Raw genomic sequence first — 22472 nt, forward strand, 5'->3', positions numbered from 1 at the left:
TGTTGAGTTGTTTCATTGACAATCATACCACATTTATTTTTCATCTAAACGACAAATTGCAGGTCATAATCATATAAAACTATTTATATCAGGAATTATTATGAGCTGTTTTTACTTGTTATGATGATCAATAGTAGTTTTGTGGACTCTCCGTTTTAAATCTGCTTTTGACATTGTTGAGCTATTTATTTTTTTGCTATATTTTTCATATCATATAAGCTATTCAAGAGATCAAAAGTAAAACGATGATAAAATAGCAACCAGGATGATTTATTATACAAAGGGGGTTCAGACTTTTCACAAACAAGTTAAAACTCTTTTTCTGTCGTTGCAATATTTTGTTTAACTAAAATTATTCTAGTCATCTATACTTGCCGATGCCAGTTGTTCCTCGTTCTATATTTGTAGTTTCCCTTAAGTAATATACACGTCTATTTATACATAATCGACCGTGCCAGATTCCCATTGCTAGTGAAGCTCGATCAACATCATTCACACTATCAACCGGAAACAACATGACGTTCATATTAGCACTATGTGTTACGATAAGGCTTTCAGCATTTGTGTAAAAAAGCAAAACAATAAAGCATACGTTTTTGTGTTTTGCTTTTTGAATGCATTTCTGTATAAATGTGATAAGCCCGTACATTTAAATACGATTCCTGTATAACCATTTACATCTGAATAAACGTTTTCTTAAAGATTATCAATTCATAACATTATAGCGGAATATTTAATATATTTTATTTTATCGTTTATATTATAGAACTTAATTTTAAAGTGGTACCAAACACCTTGACTAAAATTAATTAGACTTGTTTTAATTTCATAGAATTTTTACCAAATTTACAGCTCGACTCTATGACCATGATGACAAAAAAAACCTTATTCCTTACAATTTATCGGAAACAAATCTTTAATTAAATAGATGAAGATAAACTCATCATAGATACCAGTATTAAAAATTGTGTACATACGCTTGTTTCGTCTATAAAAAACTCATCAGTGACGCTCGAATAAAAATACAATGTCAATGAGTTTGCTGCCACGTGCACACACGTGGCATTGTAAATAAGTTTTAAACCTTTGAACCTTAAATACAACGTCATTTGCATTTATGATTTCCTTAATGAAACTTTATTTTTATGTATTTTTTCTGACAAAACGGTTGGTTAATTTTTTTATTTTTTTATATTGACAAAAATAGAAAAAAATAAAAAAAATTTAACCAACCGTCTTGTCAGAAAAAATACACTGGTTATATAGCAGTGTGAGATACACTTATTTGAAACATTGAGAAGCCTAATATTCCCTTAAGACACGACGTACTTTAAACGTTTAGCTGATTTTTCAGAGTTATCTCCCTGTAGTGTAAGTTCCCCCTTAGACTAACGCTTATCTTATGACACCATCTGAATTAAACTGTTGAGGTCCCGTCCATATAGTTCTAAACATGCAAATATCCTATCAGCATTAAAGAAAATATGATCTCATTTCGTATGAACTATAATATATAGTAATAATAAAGCTAAAAAGGAGAGTAGTACGAATTTACGCATACATTATTATTATATTGTGTTCAATTACAGAACAATATACCTTCTACTTAATACTTTCTATTTATTAAAATAGGCTTGTATTTTATAAATTGTACATTAATTTAAACCTTTTTATATCAAACACAAACGAAAAGACTCATTTGTGCTGAATTGATGCACGTTTAGCAAACTAATCTGAAATCGACAACCATACGCATTTTTTTTTGTATAAATGACAATCCTTGAACTCAAATTTATATAGCAGTAATGATATTTTAATGATAAAATATGACACCACATATCTAAATGAAGGTATAGTATTTCTTAATATGTATTGCATAATCAAATTTTTGTTATTTATTTTTTATCATACTTTTATTGGTATCGTCACAAACAGGATATGTTTATCGCTAACTCAAAAGAAAAAATAAATAAACTTCTTGACTTAATTATAAAGTACTTTTAAATGTTTATCAAAAAAAATTCATTCGTTCTCCTGATTATATTTTACACCAATCATTAAACATGTTATATGCATCACATATGCTAAGATCGTTGGCATGTGAAACTGAGTTTAAAATATGAATCGCCTCTCTGTTTTATATCTGTTTAATAGATGTCCCCAGACAGATTTATATATAACTAGACTAATAGGTAAGAGAGTACGTATCTTATAAAGTATTTCCCTTTTAAACTAATAAAATTGTAAAATTAGGCACATTTCACATATGTCACCTCCCTTCTAATAACTGTGTGAAAGATCGCCAACCATATATTATGGTAATAATATCAATTTTGAGAAAAGACATACATTCACATAAAACTTTAATGTCCTTTATGCTCTTATGAAAATTTGAAAATAAATGACCATTAAAGTAAAAAAAAATGTAATTTAATTAAAACAATTTTGCAAATATTGTTGATGAAACATCTTAAAGGGATTGTAGGTAAACAACTGACTGACGTCGTTGAAATGCGCAATCGACATAGAAATAAACATTATATGATGTTTAGATACATTGACATGGTAGACTAATTTAAAAGGTGTGTATTATCATTGAACTTTACATATTAAAAGTAAAATAAATAAATCAGAAAAAAAACCACACCAACATAATAATAACTACAAATTTACGTGTATGATTTAAATTTGAAAGTTGTTAAAGTAGGTATGAAATGATGTGGGTGTATTGGATATTGTGAGATATATAAACCAACACTATATACAATTAATTTTAGAACTGTTTAAATTGAAACAGTATGTTTGCTGGACACTTCATAATTGGACTGGTAGTGGCTATTATTTTTGCACAAGAAACAGGTATCTATACATTCATCATATGCTTTAAATATTGAAAACTAACGTGCAAAATAATGAGAAATAAGACTTAAATATCTACAAATTTAAAAATCTACATCACAGCAAACACAATTGACAATGCATGGAATCGTCACAATACGGATAAAATGTGTTAATAATAATAATATAATAAAATACTGACGAACCTTATAGACACAAACTTGATTATTCCTTTTTATTTACATTTTCAAATATACTTAATTTAAATATGTAAAACTGTATAAAAAGAAACACTCATTTCTGTTTGGTCTAATAAGTTTGTAAGAGGAAAGTTGAATTGATGACTTTACATGTATTTTATATATTCAAATCATGTGTTTTGCCTTGAAAACCTCTTCATCCCTTGATAACAGATGTGTTAACGTTGAAGGCAATGGCTGTCAGTAAATAATGTCTAAAAAAATAAAATAGGATAGAATTGAAGATTAGGTTTGAAATGCTGGTATATTATTTATCAATAACAATGAAAATTACCGGAATAACTAGATAAAAAATTGTAGTGCCTGATTATGTCAGTGTTTCTTCTGTATACCAAATATATCGTATAAAATTATTAGACTCAAACAAAAATCTAATAATGAACTGGGTTGTTAATCATCTTTACAATAACACACGATTACAGCAGAAAAAAAAAAGATTTACAACTACAAACGATTACTAATACATTTGACAAAATCCAATGAGAATTAAAAACCAATTGTTCAGAGAACAATTGAAGGTCTTTCCACTAGTAAAGATCTATTTTGATATTGATATAGTAAAAATCAGTTAATAATATTACTTCCTATGGCTTTATGATGTATTTATATGAATTAAAAGAGAAGGTCAAAATCTAGAACGTCCTATTAACCTATGACCTTGACCTCAATTTCAAGGTCACAAACCAAGGACCTCAAATCAAAAGACGTAGTTGGTTAATGAGTTATATCACCATACGCGTATTTTTTAATACAAGAGGGGAGAAAACTCCCTTTTACGTTCAACGTACCCTTGCAATCAAAATTAACGTGTAACAACATGTCGCAACAAACAATTTAGGTAAAAAAATTTGTCGTTATCTTATACAATTTAAGGAAATAAGAGAGAATAAGCCAAATTCAAAAATTTGAATATGACCTTGACCTTTGACCTTGACCTAATTTTCATTTTGTTGGACCAAGGATCTTAAATCAAAAGATCCTTGGTCTCTAGCACTTATGGTTTACAAGATAGAAATGCATATCAAATGCATAAGGGGAAATAACTCTCATATGGAGCGTTCATATCACTTCGGTTAAAAAAGGACAAATCATGCGAAGGATATAACGAGCAATTTGGTAAAATAAATTTGTCATAATATTTAACGGTTGCGAAGGAGTTGCGCTAACAAGGAAAACAGTGTTTGGGGAGATAACTCCTACAAAGAAAAGTATTCGTTTACGCAGGGTAAATTTCAAAAGCGCATAAACTGTTCGATATCATATACAAAATATCTAAGCGACATATTGCGAAACAAATGTTTATCGCAAGAACAAAATTAGGCGGAAGAAAAAAAAAATAAATTAAAAACCAATTGTTCAGAGAACAATTGAAGGTCTTTCCATCAAAACAATGTATTTTGATATGAAAAGTTGTGAAACTAAGTTTAAAATGTCATTTCAATCGTCAAATGATAGCTCCTAGTAAGCTGATTCCAAAAATATATTGTTTCCATACATTTTTTTTAAATAAGGGAGATAATTTGTTACTTCCGGTTTGAAAAATGTTACTTCCGATTATATTTGAATATTTACTTGACACTAATTCCAAAAATATCTGGTTCTATATACTTTTATATTAATAAAGTACAAAAAAATAGCTACTTCCGGTTTACAAAAGGTCACTTCCGGTTGTTTTTTTCAAGGTTAAATGGTTTGATACCTTTTTCTAAAAGTTGTATATCTTTATCATGTACACATATTGAATAAAAGCAAAGGTCAAAATCTAGAACGTCAAATTAAGTTATGACCTTGAGATCAATTTCAAGGTCATAAACCAAGGACCTCAAATCAAAAGACCATAGGTCTTAATTATATTTAGTTAATGAGTTATATCACCAAACGCGTATTTTAAATACAAGAGGGGAGAAAACTCCCTTTTACATTCAGCGTACGCTTGTAATCAAAATTTACATCTTACGACATGTCGCAACTAACAATTTAGTAAAAATAATTTGTTGATATCTTATACAGTCTTTGGATATAAGTGAAAATAAGCCAAATTCATATATTAGAATATGACCTTGACCTTTGACCTTGACCTAATTTTCATTTTTAGGGACCAAGGACCTCAAATCAAAAGATGCTAGGTCTCTATCACTTATGATTTATAAGATAGAAATTCATATCACTTATATCAGATGCATAAGGGGAAATAACTCTCATATGGAGCGGTCATATCGCTTCAGTCAAAATAGGACAAATCATGCCAAGGATATAACGAGCAATTTTGTAAAATAAATTTGTCATAATCTTTTACGGTTGCGAAGGAGATGCAATAACAAGGAAAACAGTATTTGGGGAGATAACTCCTACAAAGAAAAGTATTTGTTTACGCAGGGTAAATTTCAAAAGCGCATAAACTGTTCGATATCATATACAAAATATCTAAGCGACATATTGCGAAACAAATGTTTATCGCAAGAACAAAATTAGGCGGAAGAAAAAAAAAATAATCAGAAGAAAAACAATAGGTCTTTCCACAGAAAAGTGGAAAGACCTAATTAAAAACCAATCGTTCAGAGAACAATTGAAGGTCTTTCCACCAAAACAATGTATTTTATGAAAGGTGTAAAAATAGGTTTAAAATGTCATTTCAATCGTCAAATGATAGCTTATTGTACGCTGATTCCAAAAATATATGGTTTCTAAACAATATTTTTTTAGATAAGGGAGATAATTTCTAACTTCCGGTTTGAAAAACTCTATTTCCGATAATATTTGACTATTTACTTGACACTGATTCCAAAAATATCTTGTTTTTTTTATACTTTTATGTAATAAAGTACAATGAATAGCTACTTCCGGTTTACACAAGGTCACTTCCGGTTGTTTTTTTAGTTTAAATGGTTTGATACCGTTTGTCAAAAAGTCTCATGACTTTATTATGTATACACATGGGGTAAAAGCAAAGGTCAAAATCTAGAACGTCAAATTAAGCTATGACCTTGTGATCAATTTCAAGGTCATTAACCAAGAACCTCAAATCAAAAGACCATAGGTCTTAGTTATGTTTAGTTAATGAGTTATATCACCATACGCATATTTTTAAATACCAAAGGGGAGAAAACTCCCTTTCACATTCAACGTACCCTTGCAATCAAAGTTTACTTGTTACGACATGTCACAACAAACGATTTAGAAAAAATAATTTGTCGATATCTTAAACGTTTTTTGGAAATGAGTGGAAATGAGCCATATTCAAAAATTAGAATATGACCTTGACCTTTGACCTTGACCTAATTTTAATTTTTTTGGACAAAGGACCTCAAATCAAAAGATCCTAAGTCTCTATCAATTATGGTTTACCAGTTAGAAATGCAATTCACTTATATCAAATGAATAAGGGGAAACAACTCACATATGGAGCATTCATATCACTTCGGTCAAAATAGGACAAATCATGCAAAGGATATAACGAGCAATTTTGTAAAATAAATTTGTCATAATATTTTACGTTTGTGAAGGAGTTGCGCTCACAAGGAAAACAGGGTTTGGGGAGATAACTCCTACAAAGAAAAGTTTTCGGTTACGCAGGGTAAATTTCAAAAGCGCATCAATTGTTCGATATCATATACCAAATATCTAAGCAACATATTGCGAAACAAATGTTTATCGCAAGAACAAAATTAGGCGGAAGAAAAAAAATAAAAAATTCAGAGAACAATTGAAGGTCTTTCCATCCTTTTTGATATGAAAAGTTGTGAAACTAAGTTTAAAATGTCATTTCAATTGTCAAATGATAGCTCCTAGTAAGCTGATTCCAAAAATATATTGTTTGCAAACATTTTTTTTTAAATAAGGGAGATAATTTGTTACTTCCGGTTTGAAAAATGTTACTTCCGATTATATTTATATATTTACTTGAAACCGATTCCAAAAATATCTGGTTCTATATACTTTTATATTAATAAAGTACAAAAAATAGCTACTTCCGGTTTACAAAAGGTTACTTCCGGTTTTTTTTTCAAGGTTAAATGGTTTGATACCTTTTTCTAAAAGTTGTATATCTTTATCATGTATACATATAGAATAAAAGCAAAGGTCAAAATCTAGAACGTCAAATTAAGCTATGACCTTGAGATCAATTTCAAGGTCATAAACCAAGGACCTCAAATCAAAAGACCATAGGTCTTAATTATATTTAGTTAATGAGTTATATCACCAAACGCGTATTTTTTAATACAAGAGGGGAGAAAACTCCCTTTCACATTCAACGTACGCTTGCAATCAAAATTTACATCTTACGACATGTCGCAACTTACAATTTAGTAAAAATAATTTGTTGATATCTTATACAGTCCTTGGATATAAGTGAAAATAAGCCAAATTCAAATATTAAAATATGACCTTGACCTTTGACCTTGACCTAATTTTCATTTTTAGGGACCAAGGACCTCAAATCAAAAGATGCTAGGTCTCTATCACTTATGATTTATAAGATAGAAATTCATATCACTTATATCAGATGCATAAGGGGAAATAACTCTCATATGGAGCGGTCATATCGCTTCAGTCAAAATAGGACAAATCATGCCAAGGATATAACGAGCAATTTTGTAAAATAAATTTGTCATAATCTTTTACGGTTGCGAAGGAGATGCAATAACAAGGAAAACAGTATTTGGGGAGATAACTCCTACAAAGAAAAGTATTTGTTTACGCAGGGTAAATTTCAAAAGCGCATAAACTGTTCGATATCATATACAAAATATCTAAGCGACATATTGCGAAACAAATGTTTATCGCAAGAACAAAATTAGGCGGAAGAAAAAAAAAATAATCAGAAGAAAAACAATAGGTCTTTCCACAGAAAAGTGGAAAGACCTAATTAAAAACCAATCGTTCAGAGAACAATTGAAGGTCTTTCCACCAAAACAATGTATTTTATGAAAGGTGTAAAAATAGGTTTAAAATGTCATTTCAATCGTCAAATGATAGCTTATTGTACGCTGATTCCAAAAATATATGGTTTCTAAACAATATTTTTTTAGATAAGGGAGATAATTTCTAACTTCCGGTTTGAAAAACTCTATTTCCGATAATATTTGACTATTTACTTGACACTGATTCCAAAAATATCTTGTTTTTTTTATACTTTTATGTAATAAAGTACAATGAATAGCTACTTCCGGTTTACACAAGGTCACTTCCGGTTGTTTTTTTAGTTTAAATGGTTTGATACCGTTTGTCAAAAAGTCTCATGACTTTATTATGTATACACATGGGGTAAAAGCAAAGGTCAAAATCTAGAACGTCAAATTAAGCTATGACCTTGTGATCAATTTCAAGGTCATTAACCAAGAACCTCAAATCAAAAGACCATAGGTCTTAGTTATGTTTAGTTAATGAGTTATATCACCATACGCATATTTTTAAATACCAAAGGGGAGAAAACTCCCTTTCACATTCAACGTACCCTTGCAATCAAAGTTTACTTGTTACGACATGTCACAACAAACGATTTAGAAAAAATAATTTGTCGATATCTTAAACGTTTTTTGGAAATGAGTGGAAATGAGCCATATTCAAAAATTAGAATATGACCTTGACCTTTGACCTTGACCTAATTTTAATTTTTTTGGACAAAGGACCTCAAATCAAAAGATCCTAAGTCTCTATCAATTATGGTTTACCAGTTAGAAATGCAATTCACTTATATCAAATGAATAAGGGGAAACAACTCACATATGGAGCATTCATATCACTTCGGTCAAAATAGGACAAATCATGCAAAGGATATAACGAGCAATTTTGTAAAATAAATTTGTCATAATATTTTACGTTTGTGAAGGAGTTGCGCTCACAAGGAAAACAGGGTTTGGGGAGATAACTCCTACAAAGAAAAGTTTTCGGTTACGCAGGGTAAATTTCAAAAGCGCATCAATTGTTCGATATCATATACCAAATATCTAAGCAACATATTGCGAAACAAATGTTTATCGCAAGAACAAAATTAGGCGGAAGAAAAAAAATAAAAAATTCAGAGAACAATTGAAGGTCTTTCCATCCTTTTTGATATGAAAAGTTGTGAAACTAAGTTTAAAATGTCATTTCAATTGTCAAATGATAGCTCCTAGTAAGCTGATTCCAAAAATATATTGTTTGCAAACATTTTTTTTTAAATAAGGGAGATAATTTGTTACTTCCGGTTTGAAAAATGTTACTTCCGATTATATTTATATATTTACTTGAAACCGATTCCAAAAATATCTGGTTCTATATACTTTTATATTAATAAAGTACAAAAAATAGCTACTTCCGGTTTACAAAAGGTTACTTCCGGTTTTTTTTTCAAGGTTAAATGGTTTGATACCTTTTTCTAAAAGTTGTATATCTTTATCATGTATACATATAGAATAAAAGCAAAGGTCAAAATCTAGAACGTCAAATTAAGCTATGACCTTGAGATCAATTTCAAGGTCATAAACCAAGGACCTCAAATCAAAAGACCATAGGTCTTAATTATATTTAGTTAATGAGTTATATCACCAAACGCGTATTTTTTAATACAAGAGGGGAGAAAACTCCCTTTCACATTCAACGTACGCTTGCAATCAAAATTTACATCTTACGACATGTCGCAACTTACAATTTAGTAAAAATAATTTGTTGATATCTTATACAGTCCTTGGATATAAGTGAAAATAAGCCAAATTCAAATATTAAAATATGACCTTGACCTTTGACCTTGACCTAATTTTCATTTTTTGGGACCAAGGACCTCAAATCAAAAGATCCTAGGTCTCTATCACTTATGGTTTATAAGATAGAAATTCATATCACTTATATCAGATGCATAAGGGGAAATAACTCTCATATGGAGCGGTCATATCGCTTCGGTCAAAATAGGACAAATCATGCGAAGGATATAACGAGCAATTTTGTAAAATAAATTTTTCATAATCTTTTACGGTTGCGAAGGAGATGCGCTAACAAGGAAAACAGTGTTTGGGGAGATAACTCCTACAAAGAAAAGTATTTGTTTACGCAGGGTAAATTTCAAAAGCGCATAAACTGTTCGATATCATATAGAAAATATCTAAGCGACATATTGCGAAACAAATGTTTATTGCAAGAACAAAATTAGGCGGAAAAAAAAAATAAAAAAAATTAAAAACCAATTGTTCAGAGAACAATTGAAGGTCTTTCCATCAAAACAATGTATTTTGATATGAAAAGTTGTGAAACTAAGTTTAAAATGTCATTTCAATCGTCAAATGATAGCTCCTAGTAAGCTGATTCCAAAAATATATTGTTTCCATACATTTTTTATAGATAAGGGAGATAATTTGTTACTTCCGGTTTGAAAAATGTTACTTCCGATTATATTTGAATATTTACTTGACACTGATTCCAAAAATATCTGGTTCTATATACTTTTATTTTAATAAAGTACAAAAAAATAGCTATTTCCGGTTTACAAAAGGTCACTTCCGGTTGTTTTTTACAAGGTTAAATGGTTGAGACCTTTTTCTAAAAGTTGTATATCTTTATCATGTATACATATAGAATAAAAGCAAAGGTCAAAATCTAGAACGTCAAATTAAGCTATGACCTTGAGATCAATTTGAAGGTCATAAACCAAGGACCTCAAATCAAAAGACCATAGGTCTTTATTATATTTAGTTAATGAGTTATATCACCAAACGCGTATTTTTAAATACAAGAGGGGAGAAAACTCCCTTTTACATTCAACGTACGCTTGCAATCAAAATTTACATCTTACGACATGTCGCAACTAACAATTTAGTAAATATAATTTGTTGATATCTTATACAGTCTTTGGATATAAGTGAAAATAAGCCAAATTCAAATATAAGAATATGACCTTGACCTTTGACCTTGACCTAATTTTCATTTTTAGGGACCAAGGACCTCAAATCAAAAGATCCTAGGTCTCTATCACTTATGATTTATAAGATAGAAATTCATATCACTTATATCAAATGCATAAGGGGAAATAACTCTCATATGGAGCGGTCATATCGCTTCGGTCAAAATAGGACAAATCATGCGAAGGATATAACGAGCAATTTTGTAAAATAAATTTGTCATAATCTTTTACGGTTGCGAAGGAGATGCGCTAACAAGGAAAACAGTGTTTGGGGAGATAACTCCTACAAAGAAAAGTATTCGTTTACGCAGGGTAAATTTCAAAAGCGCATAAACTGTTCGATATCATATACCAAATATCTAAGCGACATATTGCGAAACAAATGTTTATCGCAAGAACAAATTTAGGCGGAAGAAAAAAAAAAAAAAAAAAATAATCAGAAGAAAAACAATAGGTCTTTCCACAGAAAAGTGGAAAGACCTAATAATCAGAAGAAAAACAATAGGTCTTTCCACAGAAAAGTGGAAAGACCTAATAACAAATATAACATCAAAACAAAACGCACGAGATTGGGATAGAAAAGTACCATGACACGTCTTACAGCAATGCAAATTCATAATCCGCAAAACAGTTACAATCGGGAATAAGTCACGTTTGGTAATTAAATGATCAGACGACGTAATAACAAACAACAATCTAACACGTGGTATACATATCCCTAGTTAGTTTAGACAAAGACAAATCGTATGTTACTGCTGAGAAATGGGAAATTGATAATTCGGAAGATGAAATCATCCTGATTATCATAAATTTCCATGTGAAGTCGTCCATCTGTGTCATTATTGAGGAAAAGACCAAAGTATGATCTTAGTATATATATATACTCTTTAGTATCAGTATTATCCCTAATGTAAATATACTAGGATATATGAGTTGTAAGTTTTGGCTGAAATATTGGTTATTCAATGATAGAACATAATCAATATATCGGAAATTAAATTTGAAAATTTTGCAAGGTGCTTTTTCTTTTTGTATTTTAGAAGGTTATAATGAACACCCAAGATAATATGATCGATTGTGTAAACCCATACAAGGTTTGTGAGCTGCATTTGATATAACATTTATCAAGGATAAATGCACCAATTGAATACATTAGGTAGCACTCCACAGTTAGGTGTGTAGTTTCGCATTTTGGCCCCTGTGGATTTTTCAAATATGAGAGCTAGTGTGCAATAAAATTCATTTTTGGATAGCTGAGTATTAAAATAGCCTTTGTATTGGGTTTATATGAACATCAAGGTTATGTTATGTATGTAATATAGGCTGTTTTCTGTATGACAGTCCGTATTTGCATGTCCATACCATACATTGGTCCGGCAATTTTTGTAATGTTTTTTTTCAACTTTTTATCGCACGAACTTTGTGATTGGATTTTACGAAAAAATGAGGCGAAAGACACCCATTTTTTATTTGATCATTAGGAAGATTTAAGAAAACAGTTTCTAAAAAGGTATCACTCAAAGGCATTGAAATTCTAGTTTGATCCAAATTTTGGGGGGATATATGACATGTTCACCCCCCTTTTTGCAATATTTTATGGTAAATAAATGCAGAATGTTGCCATGGATACACATAAAAGGAATTAATTTTCATCCTTTTAACCATTGGAAATTGAATCTATGGAAGATACTGATTACATACATATGCACATGTACAACACAAACAGTTAGGTTAATGTATTAGAAATCCAGGAATAGGAGATGATAAAACATTTTGGGGCTCATTTTTAATTTTATTTTCTAACTGTGGAGTGCTACCTTATGGCACATCAGAAAGCACAGAAATGCACTTTTTAAGATAAAATTGACCACAAATCTTTAGTCTTTTATGTTCTTGTTTAAGTTCTGAAGGTAAAAAAAACTGCTAGGAATGCAATTTATGTTAATTTCATTGTTTACTGTCCTTAGCAACCAAATATACACATTTTGACACTTAGACATGTTGCGGTCTTAAATTTGTACTCAGTAAGCTTTGCCCTTGTAACCAAAGATTGCGCTTTATATGATAATCTCAGAATGTATCGCTTTATATTTTTGAATGCGAATAAGTCAAATAAACATTTTTAGCAGAATTTTATATTATAATTTGGCATTAATTAAATTTAATGATGCCAGTACTGTTAGAAATTTATACCCTGCTTGAGAGCTTCTAAACCAAGCTTAGGTATGCTATTTACAGCAAAAATTAACTATAAGTGCTTTCAAACACCTAAAACTTGTACAATTTGTCCTCTTTTAAGGTAATTTTATAATTTCAAATAAAAAAAAGGGATAAGTTTTAGAAATTTACCCCAAAAATGAGACAGACTTGAAGTTTTTCACTATGATCCAGCATTTATTTTTAAATCACTTTTTGTCGCGTTTCAACATCAACTGCTAACCTTCATAAAATCTTTATTACTGAACCAATTTTAAAAACTAAGGTACCATTTTCATTGTAACAGCTAGTAGAACACAGAAAACATAAACAAAATTGAGGCAGAAGGGGGAAAATTTCACCTTAAGGTAGCACTCCACAGTTAGGTGTGTAGTTTCGCATTTTGGCCCCTGTGGATTTTTCAAATATGAGAGCTAGTGTGCAATAAAATTCATTTTTGGATAGCTGAGTATTAAAATAGCCTTTGTATTGGGTTTATATGAACATCAAGGTTATGTAATGTATGTAATATAGGCTGTTTTCTGTATGACAGTCCGTATTTGCATGTCCATACCATACATTGGTCCGGCAATTTTTGTAATTTTTTTTTCAACTTTTTATCGCACGAACTTTGTGATTGGATTTTACGAAAAAATGAGGCGAAAGACACCCATTTTTTATTTGATCATTAGGAAGATTTAAGAAAACAGTTTCTAAAAAGGTATCACTCAAAGGCATTGAAATTCTAGTTTGATCCAAATTTTGGGGGGATATATGACATGTTCATCCCCCCTTTTGCAATATTTTATGGTAAATAAATGCAGAATGTTGCCATGGATACACATAAAAGGAATTAATTTTCATCCTTTTAACCTTTGAAAATTGAATCTATGGAAGATACTGATTACATACATATGCACATGTACAACACAAACAGTTAGGTTAATGTATTAGAAATCCAGGAATAGGAGATGATAAAACATTTTGGGGCTCATTTTTAATTTTATTTTCTAACTGTGGAGTGCTACCTTAACTAAAAACACTTAAAGCAGGAGAAAGAACAATAAGTAAGCAATGTTACATTCAGAAATGCATATAAATAATTAAATTTATACCCGAACACATCTTAAAAGTACTTACGTATTTTTAATAACATATGAAACAGATGGAGTTAAATCCCCTCGAGCACATACAAACTTTCTCCTGGTTAATGATGTATAGACCTCTTTTAACACCCAATTAATTTTATGATAGATGTATAATTAAGTTTTTGGTATAAAATTCTTTAAGTTATAAAATTTTCAGTTATATTTATAAACGTCTGTATTAACATGTCTATGATATTAAAGGTATAATTTCAAGTAGGATGGTATATCTTTACCGAACTTGAAATAAAATGAGCAACACGACGGGCGGAGCATCTTCCGGAGGACCTGACATCGCACCTAGTTTTTGCTGGGGTTTTACTTGATTAGTCTTAACTTCTTTATGTTGTGTTTTATGTACTTTTAATTTTCTGTTATTTTTTTAGGTCAAGGCGTTGCCTGCTTTTTTTTGATTTATGAGTTTGACTGTCCCTCTGTTATCAGGTTATCTTCCTCTTCTCTTTCAGATCATGTGGTGTCCGTTGTAAAGAATGATAGGAAGGTCATTGCAATGCCTTCACATCAAGTTTAACAGTGTGTTGAAATTATAAATGTATCATTTAGGGTTGTGCTTTTTTGTTTTTTTCCCTATATATTGATTTCTATTAATATAAGTTGTCACAGATTAGAGGAATTGTTGGGCACCCGCTAACATGTTTAAACCCACCACTTATATATGTACCTGTCCCAAGTCAGAAGCTGGTTATTCAGAAGTTGTCGTTTGTTGGTGATGTACACTTTTTTATTATTTGTATATAGATTGTTTTGTTTGTTTTCTGGTTTGTACTGTTTTTACAATTTTGAAGCCTTTTATAGCTGACAATGTGGTATTAAATTTGCTCATTGTAGAATGCCGTTGTGTGATTTATTTCTATGTCAGGTTGTCTCATGAGAAGATTTGTCTCCTTGTAAATCATCCCACATTTTGTTTAAAAGATTGTTTGCAAAATATATATGGGAATATCCTGAATATGGTACTGCTCGTTTTCAAGCGGCACTCCATTGAACTTTCTGTATGTTTGTGCCTGTCTCACGTCAAAACTTTGGAATTCAGTGGTTGTAATTTGTTGCTCTGTCACATATTTGTTGTTGCTCATTTTTTGTTCATAAATTAGGTCGTAAGTTTTCACATTTGAAATGTTTTACAAATGTTATATCGAGGCCATTGATAGCCGACCATGATGTATGGGATTGGCACATTCTTGCAGGCCATATTGTGACCTCTAGTTGTTTATTTCTATGTCAGTTGTTCTCTTGCGTCGAGTTGTCTCATTAGCAATCATACCACATATACTACATTTTCTTTATTGTGGAAAACATTCATAAGAGAAGACATGACCTGCAAAGCTGTGCCTTATTTTATATTAAAAAATGCTAACAAATTATTTACTTTAAAACTTTGACAAAAATATAAAACATTTCAACAATATTCGAACCCCACAATTTACAAAAATAATTTCATTGAATATATAGCATTTTGGCAAACATCTGTAATTAAATTGTTGGTTTCTATTTACTATTTTTGCTAATAGTGTTACCAGCTGTGTCTCACTGACTCTCATAGAATTAAATGCTTAGGTTAGGATGTAAATATTTCTTATTGTTATTTCACACAACTTGCATACTTTGGAGACTCTTTTATGTTATATATTCTTTTTTGGCAATTAGATGCTGCTTGTTCCTTACCAACAAAGCTTACAAATAGACAGTGGAAGTATGCGTATACAGACGTACAAAACAAAGAACAAACAAGTACAGTAACGTTTGAAACTACAACTATTTCTTCTGGCATCTCATTCAATGCACTTGGGACAACAATAGATGAATGGAACTGTATATCTAGTTTACAGATCTCAGATACGGTATCGGTGGCTGCTTTCAAGTAAGAACTATTTTCCAAGTACTTATATTTAGATATGAATCTATGATTTGAATAAAAATGACATATCATGTATTTCTACTCTATAACAATAATTCCTAATATTATTTATTAACTTTATGACATAACTAAACTGGGTTGTGTTCAATATCCTAGCGGCTACGTAGCGGCTACGTATCTGCTATCAATATCTATGTAGCAGATATATACACGTTTAATAGTCATAAATCTGCATAGCACTACGTACCCGCTACGATATTGAACGCGACCCTGTATTCAAAAGTGGTAAATCAAATAAGGATCATACGATACATAAGAATAATTTACCTATTTACCACGTACTTCATGTACACGTGGAATAATATAGGTTCCTCATATTGTTACTTTATATAATATGTTAAACTATCCTGAGATCAACCTTTTTTTTATGGAGTTCCTTTTGATTGGTCGTTAGTTTTCTATGTTGTGTCTTTTGAAGTATCATATGTCTGTTTTTAGCCATGTCGTGGTAAGGTTATTTTCGATCTATGAGTTTGATTGTCCCTCTGCTATCTGTCGCCCCTCTCCTATTCGCTGTGGACGTGGTTTTGTTTACTTGTATTTTTTAGCGAAATAAAAGAGTTAAGTAGCCCTGTTTATGGGGCTAGGAGTATACATTAAAGCAAATTCTTTGAGAATATCAAAATAAAAGCATGGGTCATCCGGTTTGATACAAAATAGCAACATTCCATGTAGATTTCTTCACAAAATGCACTATTTCAGGATCACCGCCCCTTAAAATGCATTTTAAAAACATTAACGAAGAAAAATATGTCTCTGCTATTAATACAATAAATATCTATAAGATTTAATCTTAAAATTTGTTATGTGCATGCCTTTTTAAAGCATCTGTGTTTTTTTAATTATCCAAGATGGCGAAAGACACCTAAACCACCTTAGATAGTGAAAATCATATACTAGATGACACATTTACGTTGCTTCTTTTTGAAGTGTCCGAAATATATTTGTTTTCAAATTGTCCTTTTTGAACGAGATTGTGTTTACATTTTATTGCATACCTTATTTTACGGTTAGAAGAACTAACAACTTGAAAACGGAAGTCACAGGTGTCAATTTTATGCCATTCATTTCTCACCCCAATAAGTGCATTGATTTTTGTGAGTCAGTACATGTATCCTTCTAACAGGTGTCCACCTCAAACATGTTTTACTTTTTCAGAAACATCAAATAAAAACTTATCCAATTTTGATAATAGGCATCGGGTAAACTCGCTTTACTGCAGGATTCGTTTGCTCATTATCTACTTATTCATTTCTTTTAAACCTTACATGTATGTATTCTTTCCTCCAATGACAGTTATGTTTGAAGTTACAGTTATCGTAGAATAAAATTGGTGTATTATTAAAACGTATAATTAATCAGAGGACAGCAAGTCTTCTGATTGATTATATGTATTACTTTTATTTTCAATGTTGTTAATTTTTATAGAAAAAGGCCCATTTGACGTTCTAAATGTTAATAAAATAATATAAAAAGTTCTTTGAGCCTTATTTTTTTATCGAAATTTATTAATTATGAATGGAAATAATTTATTTTGAATTTATTGAACATGTTGAACCATACAATTATTTTTGACTTTTCACTTTCTACATAATATTCAATATGAAGAGTAAAAAAAATATTTTATAGTTCAATAAATTCTAAATAAATTAATGCTATTCATTAAACGAATTACTAGTAAGTTTTCTAATATGTTGGTATTTAGATACATGTTTGCATTTTACCCCGATTGATGCATTTTAAGATATAATCATTTCTAAAAATACTCCTTCTTTTAAGAAACTTACATTGCTCATCAACCGCCTGTTTACATTATTCTCAAAATGGTGGTATCGTATTAAAGACCAATAATAATATATTTGTTTATTATATAAGTAGATACACACGCTATCATATTTTAAAACATATGTATTTCCTATATTATCATTTTGTCATTTTTGTATAACTTAATACCGTTTGTATATCTTTCTCTTCATCATGTTAATTTCATACCAGAAACGCATCATTTTCCGTAAACTGAACATGACTGTTGAAATAAACTATTATATTTACCTAGATCATGATCTGTAGATATCAGTTGAAATTATTATCACTGATTATGAATAAATTAATTAACAGCAATAAATGAAATTTCAAGAAAAACCGAATCTAAAAATGAAAAAATTTAACAAACCCTTAAAGTATAAAATCATCAACCGACAATATGTTTTGACGCCAGTTGAGCTAAATGTAAGTAAGTTAGTTTTTCTCAATGAATTACAAATTTGATGTTGAAACCCCTTCAATTCAGTTATTAATTATTTTTTTGGTATTTTTTTCAGAAGTACAGAACATTATAGTGATTTCGATGGGGTTAATAGATGGTTATATATGTGTATGAAATTCACAAAAGTATCAAACGACTTGTTTTATTTTTATCTATTGTCGGGTACGTATTTTACATTTGTTATTTTTCTAGAGTTCGTTTATTGAACGTTTTTATATGAGAACATTGGGACAATAGTACATTCTTTTTTTTATACAAAGCGTTTTTATCTATACTGCTTTGATTACTGTGTCTGCTGACCTACTATTAATAGGGAAGTATAATCCTTTATTACCACATGTGTGCTTCCACTTACATGCGTACATAGAGTTCAACCTCACTTATGGTGAGGTTCTTCTGGAAGCATCTCAAATTTGTGAAAATCAAATTCCTGTTTCTAAATTACATGATTTATAATTGGATTATCATAATGCATTTTGAAAAAAATTACGTTTGTTTTTAATTGTTACTTATAAATGATTTCAGCGTATATGCCAATCGTTTTACATTACATTTAAGCCAATACATTATTTTATTGTTTATTAACAATGATATCAACATTGTGGGGTTTACGTAGTTCTCTGGATGTCTATTTTCCGACTGATATTTTAGTATGTTTTTACGGATTGTTTTTTTATAAATTGCAGTTATATGTGTTACACTCTCTGTCAAGAGAAATAATGGTGTTTTTTTTGTAGCATCGCGGTTGTATTTCATACTTTTTTGGCCTAAAAGTTTTAATTTAATCTTGGGGAATTTGTTCCTTTTCTTTTGCCATTTTAATTATACTTCTGGGGTGGTGTTCTCGAAGCTATCTTTGGATTAGGACGTGTCCTAAGTCTATCTTATGACAAGACTTTGTCCTAAGTCGTGTTTTCGAAGCTCTCTTAACTTATGATATATCTCATTTTTCGTCCTAACTTAAGGACACCCAATAAGGTGTCTTAAGAGCATCCTACCTTTGGATTTCGGTTTTTGCTCATTATTTTACGTGAAAATGAACATGAATGAAACGCACCATCGGTTATTAACTCGTATATAAAGAAATTGTGCATGATTTTAAACTTTGAACTTCGAGACGATTCCACTACAAATTTAACTCTCATTTCAAAACAAAATTGTTTTCCAGTTTAAATAACAATCTTTTTTTTATATAGTTACATTGGTAATAATGCATTTAATTTTGTACATGTTATTTTAAAATTCGTAAACAATTTTATTAAATAATGTCATCATTAATAACTGTTTTATCAAAAAATATCTTCAACGATTTAAAATTTCGACTTAGGATATGTTTAGGACGTCCTAACATAAGATTCGTCTGAGATAGTTTCGAGACACAACTTAAGAGTGTCCTAAGTTGATCCAAATCCATCCTAGAAAAGGTCTAAGATGTGTCTTAGGGCGAATCTTAGGATAATTTCGAGAACACCACCCCTGGTATATTTGCATGGTTGAATTTTAGTTTACGTAAAAGGTACGATTGTTTTCATATATGTTTACCCCTTAAAAAGGATAAGTCGTACGAACAACTATCATAAGTATTCACTTATGCCTTCTACGTTCCATGTTAAACATGTAGACTGGAAAATGTCGCTTGTAATCCACAACCCCTATCCAGAGCAGATTTTCGGACTTAAATCGGCGGGTAAACATACAATATATGTAATACTATATTGTTAGTTAAATAGAAAATACTTGTTGTACTAGAGTCATCAAACGCGTCATTTACTGTAGAAAGTATCGGTATTATCAGCATCAATGTGTTTAAATTCTACGGTGCCACTTTATGATCAGCCTTCATGAATACCGGCGCTTTGAATTTATGCTTTATAAGAAGTTGCATTTATTATATTCACACACGGTACAATAATCTTTTTGAGATATTAAGATTCCTTTTGTTGAGGTATCAACATTAGGTAATTTATCTAGACTCTGAAATTTTATAAAAGTTGTGATTCAGAATTAAGTTACTTTAAAAACTAATGATCTATACAGCTTTATTTATAAACATTACTAACCAATCAAAGACATTCTTATTTCTGTAGACGTCGACAGTACTATTTACCCCAAGGAGAGGATATACAACCCCCTTGTACAACCAGACGTAGACGGTGATGTGTGCAGTACGTTTTGTTCTTACGCCGACCCAAAGCCAAACATTCGTACGCTTCAAAAAGAAGGTATACTAGACTTTTCATAAATTTGTTAATTCTTCATTTTCTGCATATGAAAAATCTTTTGCCAAGTAAGAAATATGACAATTGTTATTAATTCGTTTGATGTGTTTCAGCTTTTGATTTTGCCATTTGATTGTGGACTTTCCGATTTTAACTCTCTCAGAGTACATTTTTTTTTTGGATTTTACGTTTGTTTAGTTTGGTATGTAGGGTATATCATATTCGAACAGTTAAGACATTTAAACGTTATTAAAGATACAACAACCCGACAAAAAAGCAGAAAGCAGATTAAAGCCACAAATGGGTCTCCCAAAGGCAGGCTGAAAAGTTTTTTGTATTGTTTTAAATCGATAAATACACTTACAACCAATATTCATGCTCTTTCCAATATGACGACGATTTCAAATATTCAATAAGAATGTCATATTAAGAAAATGAAATACGCCTTAAATATTACATCGATTCAAATTCAAAGTGATGAAGTAGTAAAAACCAATGATTAGTCCATGACGAAGATAAGGATGTTAGAACAAATTATTCCAACAGGTGCATAATGTATTTTGTTCTATGATTACAACAATGTTTTTCTCGGTATTCTACAAACTATATTCTAGTTACGGTGTATCAAACTTTTCAATATGTCATTTTTCCAATATCACATACGAAAACGCATGTTCTAAACGCAAAATAAAGCGCATGGTTAAAAAAGCTATATATACTTCATCTATTGTAATTGTCCTTTACTATTAAAATGATTCTGTCTTATTAAAATCTATAAATGTATCGTTAGCTACTATCGAATTTCAAATAATTTTATTACTTATTTACTTTACTTGATTTTCGTTGTTCACAAATATAGTCCCTAGTGTTGACAGTGGGTTACTTGCCATTAATTTCTATACTACTTCCAAGTTTATTTCTCCATGTTTAATGCCTTAAATTGCAAGTAAGGGGATGAAATTACACTGTAAAAACAATTTGGGTCCAGTATTTTAAAGGAACGTAGTGATTTGGTCAAGCTGAAAAAGGTTGAAAATGAGCACTTCGGAAGCTTTCAAAAGATTTCAAGACGTCCTAAACATAAAATTGTCCATATTTTGAGTTAGAGGCGATGAACCTTTCTATAATTTTAATATAATTTGTCCCAAAAGTAGTACAACACACTGTAAAAATTTCATTAAGAAAGCGCAGGTGGGATTTTTTTTTCATTTATGTTCTAAAAGAAATGCACTACGAATTAATTGTGTTCTCGGACCATTAAGAGTACACTCCTTGACACGACATCTATGCTATTGTCTCTTTGACACATTTCCCATTTCCAATCTTTATTTCAAATAATTAAAGGATCAATATGTGTTGTTATATTTGTCAGGAACAAGTGATGTGTTGCCCGACGATGTATCATTATGTGAACCTTGTGGCGATTCTTGTGAAAAAGGTATTTCATCAAATATGTTTTAATTTTGCAATAATAAAGTTGTTGCCTCTGTTGACGCATAATAAACAGCCTTACTCTTATATTTCTTTTACAACTATATAAGCAATGTCGTGATAACATGCATGCACATGTTTGCACCTGTCCTTGGTCAGCAATGCATGCAAATGCTTGCACATGTCCTCAGTCTGGAATCTGATTTACAGTGGTTTTCCTCTGTTTATGAAGTCTATACGTGTTTCTCGTTTCTCTAAAAAACACAAATTTACCGTGATTTGTATTTTCGTAAAATTATGATAAC

At 30.5% G+C, this 22472-nt stretch overlaps 1 protein-coding gene across 1 annotated transcript; it reads left to right on the forward strand.

Annotated features, from left to right (window-relative positions):
* The first annotated feature begins 2778 nt into the window (after window positions 1–2778).
* Window positions 2779–22216, forward strand: LOC134696348 (uncharacterized). The gene is made up of 5 exons (XM_063558076.1): window positions 2779–2859; window positions 15981–16194; window positions 18573–18679; window positions 20605–20739; window positions 22109–22216. Exons 1-5 carry the CDS (start codon window positions 2799–2801, stop codon window positions 22195–22197), a joined length of 606 nt encoding a protein of 201 aa, XP_063414146.1. The 5' UTR covers window positions 2779–2798; the 3' UTR covers window positions 22198–22216.
* The last annotated feature ends 256 nt before the right edge of the window (window positions 22217–22472 follow it).

The sequence above is a fragment of the Mytilus trossulus genome, chromosome 14 (genome assembly GCF_036588685.1).
Source record: "Mytilus trossulus isolate FHL-02 chromosome 14, PNRI_Mtr1.1.1.hap1, whole genome shotgun sequence".
Lineage (NCBI taxonomy): Eukaryota > Metazoa > Mollusca > Bivalvia > Mytilida > Mytilidae > Mytilus > Mytilus trossulus.